We start from the raw sequence: 9,966 nt of genomic DNA, 5'->3' as shown, positions 1-9,966 counted from the left end.
TAGAATTTCACACACCGAGCTCTGAAATCTGCTTCACTTAAGGGCACTTTCACACTGGAGCGGGGGGCATTATAGCAGTAAAGTGCCGCTAATATTAGTGGTGCTTTTCGGCTGCTAGCGGGGTGCTTTTAACCCACTCTAGCGGCCGAATAAAGGGTTAAAAGCGCCGAAGCACTTTGCAGGCGCTTTGACAGCGCTGCCCATTGATTTCAATGGGCAGGAGCGCTGTACACACCGCTCGAAAGATGCTGCTTGCAGGACCTTTTCTAACGTCCTGCCGGCGCACCAACGCAGTGTGAATGCACTCGGGCTTTCACACTGGGGGTGCAGGGGAGGCATTTTTCAGTCACTTTACAGGCGCTATTTTTAGCCCAAAAGCGCCTGAAAAATACCCCAGTGTGAAAGGTGTCTTAAAGCAGTAGTAAAGAGGGGAACAAAATAAGTTTCCACCTGCATGGCAATATCATTTGCTAGTATGCAGTGCATACTAGCACATTCTGAAAGAAAAAAAAAAGTTATCTTAAAATGAAGCCCTCCAGCGGCTGTCACTGCTGCAGAGGCTTCCATCTACACCCGGTCTTGCGTCTGTGTTCGGGGATGCCGGTAGTCACAATGACGTCACTCCCGCGCATGCACACATTAGTCTCGGCTGTGGCACACAGCTCTATCTTCTAAACAGGGGCAGGTTTGGGAGATATTCATTTTACCTACAGATAAGCTTTATTATAAGCTTACCTGTAGGTAAAAACAACAAGTTTACTACCACTTTAAGGTGTAACTCCAGCCAAAGCATAATGGGGGAAGGGTTAAAACCTCTGTCAGATTTTTATTGCTTCCAGAGTTCTCATTGCCAATTCCAGATACTTGTGAGGTGAAATTTCACTTTGAACTGTCCCCTTCGAGGGATTTCTCTCCACGCTCTAATTTTAGGATTGTGGGTGGAGCCATGCAAATCATCCTTTTTTTTTTTTTTTTTTTTTTTTGGCTGCTATACTGTAAACTGTAATTTTTGGGTTGTTTAGTTGGTGACCTACAGCCTAATCTAGAGCCCTTTATTCCAAATTGCATACAGCTGTTTCAGGCTAGTTGGCCTTCGTCAGTGCAGTGAATGGAAATCATGGCTTCTATAGGAAAGGGATTATGGATCGACAAGACAGTTCAATCAGACCAGGTTATGGTGGGGTGGGCTAAAAGCAACCAAAATAATCAGTGGAATCGGCAATGTTTTTATCATTTTTATTTTGTTCAGTACGTAAAATAAGTTTTATTTCACACTTGCTAGGAATGCACTGATTTATCAGGTGCTGAAAATTATCGGGTGAAAATAGGGTTATTGCCATTTTGCCGACATAAAAAAGGTGCCGAAAATAAATTCATATTCATTTAAATTCATGATATTTAAAAAGTTGAAAATAATACATTTTATATATAAAAAAAATGTATATTTAAAAAAAAAAAAAAAAAAAAAGTCAGTTTTCAGCCAAGTGCATCCTGAACTTTTGGTTTAGGTTCAGAATTTTCATTTTGGTGGGCCACTAATATTTGCAGCTGTTGTGAAATAAATAGAGCTTAATACCAGATGCCCCCTCTGTCTTAAAGCCAACATTTCCATAAAAAAAAATATGGCGGCTGCCATTGCTGATCACCTGAAAATGCTAGCTGCCTGTGTGTAATGCTAAACATTAGGCCTTAGTACCCAAAGGTAAGCATACCAGAAAAGTCAGGCACAAGTCCTCGTTTCCACACTTACTCTGGAATAATGACTCAAAGGGGTTGATTTACTAAAACTGGAGAGGGCAAAATCTGGTGCATCTCTGCATAGAAACCATTTGGCTTCCAGTTTTTTTGGGTTTTTTTTGGTCAAAGCTTAATTAAATAAGCTGACATTAGAAGCCAATTGGCTACTATGAACCGCTGCACCAGAGGTGGACACTCTCCAGTTTTAGTAAATCAACCCCACAGTAATGATATAAGAACTTTCAGGATAAGAGCAAGTTAGCAGTGGCAGACTTTTTCTCAACATCTACAAACTGCTGAACATTATGCAGGCAGTGCTGGGCTTTCTTTTGGAAAGATGAACAGCGAAAGCTCCTAACAATTTCTTCTATATCTCTGTGGTGGGTTTCTGGCTCTATAACACCTGCTGTTTGAGTATCCAAGGCATAAAAGATGCCAGGGGCCAACTCCTCTATCTAGAACTAAAGAAGCAGCCGGGCAATTTGCAGATTTGGAAGGAGGTGAGCAAGAATCTTAAAGGGTCTGGTGTGTTTGTTCTGAGCATCAGGATGTGAGCTTTCCATCTCCAGTCCATCCTTTTAAGAGTCCAAAGTGTTACACACACTGATGATCTGTAATGATCAGTCCTTAACGGCTCCTGACCTGCAAGAAATAGATGAGGGTTAGAGTTTATTGCAATGACCCTTTGATTGGTACACATGGACTGAACTTTAAAGTGCTGCCATAAGGGAGAAGCCAGAGAATAGCTTCATATCATAGTGTGGTAAAGAAAGTGATAAAACTTACTTCTGTAATGTGCTAAGCAGGTTCTGAGTTTGTCTGCTTTTGCTGTGCTGAGATCCATATGCTGCCACCTGAATTTCTAAGCACTGCAAGAAAATGAAACTTGTGATAATTAGATTGTCAGAACCCAGGAACTTGTTCACAGCATTTTTGTTGAGCTGTGTTTTTCTGCACAGCACCAAGCATGTATGATGTTAACAATTGTTTTTCTATGTGCCATGTTCTCACCATATATTTGCTTTGGTCTGGCACAATCCTAACTCCAAGCTCTCCTCCCAGAATTACCTAGAAGTATCATCAGGTTTGCTCCACTTTTGATTGGCAACATGCAGTCTGCTGATCCTTAGCCAATAGACAGCCTGACTGCAAATATGCCACTCTGCCACACTGTGTACGGGGACAGGCACAGGCCCACTCTGCCACACTGTGTACGGGGACAGGCCCACTCTGCCACACTGTGTACGGGGACAGGCCCGCTCTGCCACACTGTGTACGGGGACAGGCCCGCTCTGCCACACTGTGTACGGGGACAGGCCCGCTCTGCCACACTGTGTACGGGGACAGGCCCGCTCTGCCACACTGTGTACGGGGACAGGCCCTCTCTGCCACACTGTGTACGGGGACAGGCCCGCTCTGCCACACTGTGTACGGGGACAGGCCCTCTCTGCCACACTGTACGGGGACAGGCCCACTCTGCCACACTGTGTACGGGGACAGGCCCACTCTGCCACACTGTGTACGGGGACAGGCCCACTCTGCCACACTGTGTACGGGGACAGGCCCACTCTGCCACACTGTGTACGGGGACAGGCCCACTCTGCCACACTGTGTACAAGGGACAGGCCCACTCTGCCACACTGTGTACAGGGGACAGGCCCACTCTGCCACACTGTGTACAGGGGACAGGCCCACTCTGCCACACTGTGTACAGGGGACAGGCCCACTCTGCCACACTGTGTACAGGGGTCAGGCCCACTCTGCCACACTGTGTACAGGGGACAGGCCCACTCTGCCACACTGTGTACAGGGGACAGGCCCACTCTGCCACACTGTGTACAGGCCCACTCTGCCACACTGTGTACAGGGGACAGGCCCACTCTGCCACACTGTGTACAGGGGACAGGCCCACTCTGCCACACTGTGTACAGGGGACAGGCCCACTCTGCCACACTGTGTACAGGGGACAGGCCCACTCTGCCACACTGTGTACAGGGGACAGGCCCACTCTCCCTGTAGGCCAAGTTAGAGTTGGTCTTAATTACCTTTTGTCATCTATGAAATGGAGGTAGTTACTTTTAAACTTGGTACAAAAACTGCCTCAATCAGCTACAGGTGTTGGTAAAGTTGCTAAAACGTAAATTATGGAAGTAGGATTTTTTTAATCTGCCACAGGCTATTTTAAAGGACCCCAGTGCTAGAAAACTGTTGGTAATATTTTATTGAATTCCCCCGATAGTCTATAATGGTTATATGAGCAGACAAACAGGAATCAGCAAAGCTGGAGCCAGAAATAGCAGTATCACCTGTGTGGCAGTGGTAGGGATGACGATTATATTGTACATATTTCTGTATCTGATATTATTCTTCTGGACTCTTAGAGAAACATAAAGTTACCTTTTTCAGCAATCGGTAGCCCTTGGAAATCTTCCCATCAGCCAGACATATGCTTCCCATAATGCTCAGCATCTCGGCCACAGTTTCGTTGTACTCTACCTCTAAGCCTACTGCTTTATGTAGCAGCTTGTACGCCTCCTAGTGGGGAACAGCACACAATGCAAGACACCAATCTGAGAAGGGGGTCAACATTGACTTCCAAACCAGCCATCAGACAATTTACAAGTCAGGTGACTAATCCAAACATTCATACCAATAATATAACCAGATAACAATTCCAGAAAAGGAATATCAGTCTTTGCATTGCTAGTGTTGTCCTGAAAGCATTACAACTGAGAAAGTTAGATGATTTCCAGGTATGGATATTTTATATAGAGTTAGTTATATTGGTCCTGCTTGGAGCATTTTAATTATGCATGTACCATACCTGGCCAATGGTCCCCAAAAGTGATTTGTTGACCAGGTGAGGTGAAGCCCTGTCCCCTGAGAACAGATACATACATATGGAGACCCCCTAGTCCTTGTATAGGGGCCGAGAGAAAGAGCTTTAAAGACAGCGACGCGTAAGAAACCTCACCAGTTGCTCAATGTTGTCACCATGCAGGGTATTTACTAAAACTGGTGCACTCAGAATCTGGTGCACCTGCTCATGGTAGCCAATCAGCTTCTAACTTCACATTGTTCAGTTGAGCTTTTGCAATAAAACCTGGAAGCTTATTGGTTTATATGCAGAGCTGCACCAGATTTTGCACTCTCCAGTTTTAGTAAATAACCCCCCATGTGTAGTGTACTTCACTCCTTGCACTGGCTACTGAATAAGATCATGATTGTATAGAGGGCTTAAACTTATCGTCAAGATTCTTTTAACAAGTTGAAGTCAATTAGATGGGAAAAAGACACAAAACGAGGTCCTAGTAAAAAGAAACCTTCATGAAGAATTACACATAGACTGGGTTTGAAAAAAATTACCTCCACTCATTCGCCTCTTCATTTTTTTTTGTTTTTTTTTTTTTTAAGCCCGCCCTGGCATTGTGAGTTTGTAAAGTATAAATCCTCCCTCATCTCTTACTTGTGTGTTTCCAGTTTGTATGAGATATTTGCTAAACTCCACACAAGCGCTCAGTGTCTGCGGGTCATCAGGTCCCAGCAACGTCCGATACACATTGAGACTCTCCGTAAAATACTTCTCTGCCATTTCTACAAAGAGAAGAGGACATCAAAAGAACAATTATCAGCCAGGTTCAAATGTCTTACCACATGTTTTCCAAGTGCAGAAAACAGAAAGTGGGGAAACAAATATTCCATCTATGTCTCTGCTTTTGTTAAACCAAGCAGTTCACAGATCTGTCACTTGAGGCCCATTTACACTGATGTGTTTTACATGGGCTTCAGCTTGGACAAGAGCAGTGTGACAAAGCATTTGCAGAGCTTTCAGCAAGCTTTGTTGAAGTTTTTAAAGTGCCATTCAGCTTCAGTTTGTAAATGTTGAACACAGATCCTAATGGGAGTGGCGATTGCCACTTTAAGCAAGCTGCTAGCGGGCTTCAGAACTTCTTGAAAGCCTGCTAGCAGCTTGCTTGAAGTGACAATCAGCACTCCCATTAGGATTACCTGAGCCCCATCTCAATCCAGCGATTTATGAAAGCCACTAAGTCCAGGGACTCTCCCTCCTCATTGGCTGAGACAGCAGCGGGGCACCATTGGCTCTCGCTGCTGTTAAAGTCAGTGAGCCAATGAGGAGGAGGAGGGGCGGGCTGAGCCGTGTCTCTGTGACTGAATGGACAGCAGCGGCTCAGCTCAGGTGCCCCCATAGCAAGCTGCTTGCTGTGAGGGCACTCTGAAGGGGCCAGGAGCGCCGGTGAGGGACCCGAGAAGAGGAGGATCGGGGCTGCTCTGTGCAAAACCACTGCACAATGCACATATAACATGTTTTTTTTTACTTTTAAATGGAAAAAAAAAACAAGGCTTTAGTATCATTTGAATTGAACAAGCTGAAGTTAGAAGCTGATTGGTTACTATGCACTGTGTACAGATTGCAGGGTTGAGGAGTGTGCTACATACAGAGTTGAGGAGTGTGCTACATACAGAGTGCAATGTTGAGGAGTGTGCTACATACAGAGTGCAATGTTGAGGAGTGTGCTACATACAGAGTGCAGGGTTGAGAAGTGTGTTACATACAGAGTGCAGGGTTGAGGAGTGTGTTACATAAGAGTGCAGGGTTGAGGAGTGTGCTACATACAGAGTGCAGGGTTGAGGAGTGTGCTACATACAGAGAGCAGGGTTAAGGAGTGTGTTACATACAGAGTGCAGGGTTGAGGAGTGTGCTACATACAGAGTGCAGGGTTGAGGAATGTGTTACATACAGAGTGCAGGGTTGAGGAGTGTGCTACATACAGAGTTGAGTTGAGTGTGCTACATACAGAGTGCAATGTTGAGGAGTGTGCTACATACAGAGTGCAGGGTTGAGGAGTGTGTTACAGAGTGCAGGGTTGAGAAGTGTGTTACATACAGAGTGCAGGGTTGAGGAGTGTGTTACATACAGAGTGCAGGGTTGAGGAGTGTGCTACATACAGAGTGCAGGGTTGAGGAGTGTGCTACATACAGAGTGAAGGGTTGAGGAGTGTGCTACATACAGAGTGCAGGGTTGAGGAGTGTGCTACATACAGAGTGAAGGGTTGAGGAGTGTGCTACATACAGAGTGCAATGTTGAGGAGTGTGCTACATACAGAGTGCAGGGTTGAGGAGTGTGTTACAGAGTGCAGGGTTGAGAAGTGTGTTACAGAGTGCAGGGTTGAGGAGTGTGTTACATACAGAGTGCAGGTTTGAGGAGTGTGCTACATACAGAGTGCAGGGTTGAGGAGTGTGCTACATACAGGGAGCAGGGTTGAGGAGTGTGTTACATACAGAGTGAAGGGTTGAGGAGTGTGCTACATACAGAGTGCAGGGTTGAGGAGTGTGCTACATACAGAGTGAAGGGTTGATGAGTGTGCTACATACAGAGTGCAGGGTTGAGGAGTGTGCTACATACAGAGTGCAGGGTTGAGGAGTGTGCTACATACAGAGTGCAATGTTGAGGAGTGTGCTACATACAGAGTGCAGGGTTGAGGAGTGTGTTACAGAGTGCAGGGTTGAGAAGTGTGTTACAGAGTGCAGGGTTGAGGAGTGTGTTACATACAGAGTGCAGGGTTGAGGAGTGTGCTACATACAGAGTGCAATGTTGAGGAGTGTGCTACATACAGAGTGCAGGGTTGAGGAGTGTGTTACAGAGTGCAGGGTTGAGAAGTGTGTTACATACAGAGTGCAGGGTTGAGGAGTGTGTTACATACAGAGTGCAGGGTTGAGGAGTGTGCTACATACAGAGTGCAGGGTTGAGGAGTGTGCTACATACAGAGTGAAGGGTTGAGGAGTGTGCTACATACAGAGTGCAGGGTTGAGGAGTGTGCTACATACAGAGTGAAGGGTTGAGGAGTGTGCTACATACAGAGTGCAGGGTTGAGGAGTGTGCTACATACAGAGTGAAGGGTTGAGGAGTGTGCTACATACAGAGTGAAGGGTTGAGGAGTGTGCTACATATAGAGTGCAGGGTTGAGGAGTGTGCTACATACAGAGTGAAGGGTTGAGGAGTGTGCTACATACAGAGTGCAGGGTTGAGGAGTGTGCTACATACAGAGTGAAGGGTTGAGGAGTGTGCTACATACAGAGTGCAGGGTTGAGGAGTGTGCTACATACAGAGTGAAGGGTTGATGAGTGTGCTACATACAGAGTGCAGGGTTGAGGAGTGTGCTACATACAGAGTGCAATGTTGAGGAGTGTGCTACATACAGAGTGCAGGGTTGAGGAGTGTGTTACAGAGTGCAGGGTTGAGAAGTGTGTTACAGAGTGCAGGGTTGAGGAGTGTGCTACATACAGAGTGCAGGGTTGAGGAGTGTGCTACATACAGAGAGCAGGGTTGAGGAGTGTGTTACATACAGAGTGAAGGGTTGAGGAGTGTGCTACATACAGAGTGCAGGGTTGAGGAGTGTGCTACATACAGAGTGAAGGGTTGATGAGTGTGCTACATACAGAGTGCAGGGTTGAGGAGTGTGCTACATACAGAGTGCAGGGTTGAGGAGTGTGCTACATACAGAGTGCAATGTTGAGGAGTGTGCTACATACAGAGTGCAGGGTTGAGGAGTGTGTTACAGAGTGCAGGGTTGAGAAGTGTGTTACAGAGTGCAGGGTTGAGGAGTGTGTTACATACAGAGTGCAGGGTTGAGGAGTGTGCTACATACAGAGTGCAGGGTTGAGGAGTGTGCTACATACAGAGTGCAGGGTTGAGGAGTGTGTTACAGAGTGCAGGGTTGAGAAGTGTGTTACATACAGAGTGAAGGGTTGATGAGTGTGCTACATACAGAGTGAAGGGTTGATGAGTGTGCTACATACAGAGTGCAGGGTTGAGGAGTGTGCTACATACAGAGTGCAGGGTTGAGGAGTGTGCTACAAACAGAGTGCAGGGTTTAGCTTCCTTACATCTCACTTACCCAGGCCTGGCTCTAGTACCTTCTGACAGTGTAGGCGGCTCCGCCTATCTCACTTGAAGGGAGATCATTGGTTGACATCTGTACACCCGGGCACAGATGGGGATCACAGTGCAGCTTATGTGATGCCCCATCCCACACTGCATCTGCATCTCCCTTGTCCCTGCCGTAAGTGCAAGGCAGGCAGGGATCAGTGACAGCCGGCGAGAGGAGAACTGTCCTTGTATACAAAGAAGGTTTCTGTGTTTACAAGTGACAGTGGTGCCACATTCCAGCTTAAATAAAAAGCTCTAGATGTGAGGGCCACATGAAATGGCCCAGTGGGTCGGATTTGGCCCGTGGTCCTTGTGTTTAACACGTGTGCTCTAGGGTAAAAAGGTTGAAAAAGTCTGATCTACATTAAGCTGAAATGTTTCTCTGGGTTTTCTTCTCAATATGTCAGTGAAGAAGTCTAATAGTCTATATCGTATATAAAACAGATCTCACCACAGTAGTCAGCGTTTCCCGGTGCTGCGTATGCTTTAGCTAATAACAGACCAGTCTGCGCAGACTCCACACTGAGGGGTTTATATATTGCCTGGCATATAGAATGAGCCTGGAAGGAAGAAGAACCATGTCACTGCACAGAATTAATATTGTTCTATTACTGCTTTTAACCACCTCAATACCGGGCACTTTTACCCCCTTCCTGCCTAGGCCAATTTCCAGCTTTCAGCGCTCTCACACTTTGAATGACAATTACGCGATTCATACAACACTGTACTCAAATGACATTTTTATCATTTTTTTCACACAAATAGAGCTTTTTCTTTCGGTGGTATTTAATCCCTGCTGGGTTTCTTATTTTTTGCTAAAAAAAAAACAACAACAAAAAACAACAAAAAAAGAACGAAAATTTTGAAAAAAAAAAAAAGTTTTTCTAAGTTTCTGTCAGAAAATTTTGTAAATAAGTAATTTTTCTCCTTCACTGATGAGGTGGGAGCCAGTGTTAATTTAGTTGACTAAAATACGACTAAAACTAAAACAATAGAGATGACTAAAATACAACTAAAACGGCATTTTAGTCAAGAGTATGCCTAAAACTAAATTGAAGTTTGATAACAAAATTAACATCGGTCTGTAGTGCATGTTCAAACCTAATAATGACATATTCGATTTTTTCCCTCCAGCAGTATATAATGAGTTTGGAAATTGTAGTGAATTGCTTAAATAATGCATTACAATTTAACTAGACCCATTTGATTTTAGATGACTAAAATGAGTTTTAGTAGACTAAACTGTACTAGATATTTAGTCGACTAAATACGATTAAAAC

General features: G+C 45.2%; 1 protein-coding gene across 5 annotated transcripts in view; it reads right to left on the bottom strand.

Moving 5' to 3' along the window:
• Nucleotides 1-572: 572 nt before the first annotated feature.
• Nucleotides 573-9,966, bottom strand: part of TTC23L (tetratricopeptide repeat domain 23 like) — a 38,732-nt gene continuing 29,338 nt past the window's right edge. For all 5 annotated transcript variants that reach the window (XM_073620905.1, XM_073620949.1, XM_073620916.1 and 2 more), the window contains 5 exons: nucleotides 9,138-9,246; nucleotides 5,204-5,331; nucleotides 4,135-4,272; nucleotides 2,524-2,606; nucleotides 573-2,379 (listed from right to left, as the gene is read on the bottom strand). In XM_073620905.1, coding sequence (XP_073477006.1) covers nucleotides 2,358-2,379; nucleotides 2,524-2,606; nucleotides 4,135-4,272; nucleotides 5,204-5,331; nucleotides 9,138-9,246 — 480 coding nt within the window. In that variant the 3' untranslated portion in view covers nucleotides 573-2,357. The remainder of the gene's footprint in view (nucleotides 2,380-2,523; nucleotides 2,607-4,134; nucleotides 4,273-5,203; nucleotides 5,332-9,137; nucleotides 9,247-9,966) is intronic.

Source organism: Aquarana catesbeiana, linkage group LG01 (assembly GCF_042186555.1).
Source record: "Aquarana catesbeiana isolate 2022-GZ linkage group LG01, ASM4218655v1, whole genome shotgun sequence".
Lineage (NCBI taxonomy): Eukaryota > Metazoa > Chordata > Amphibia > Anura > Ranidae > Aquarana > Aquarana catesbeiana.
This window is presented reverse-complemented; position numbering and strand designations above follow the sequence as displayed.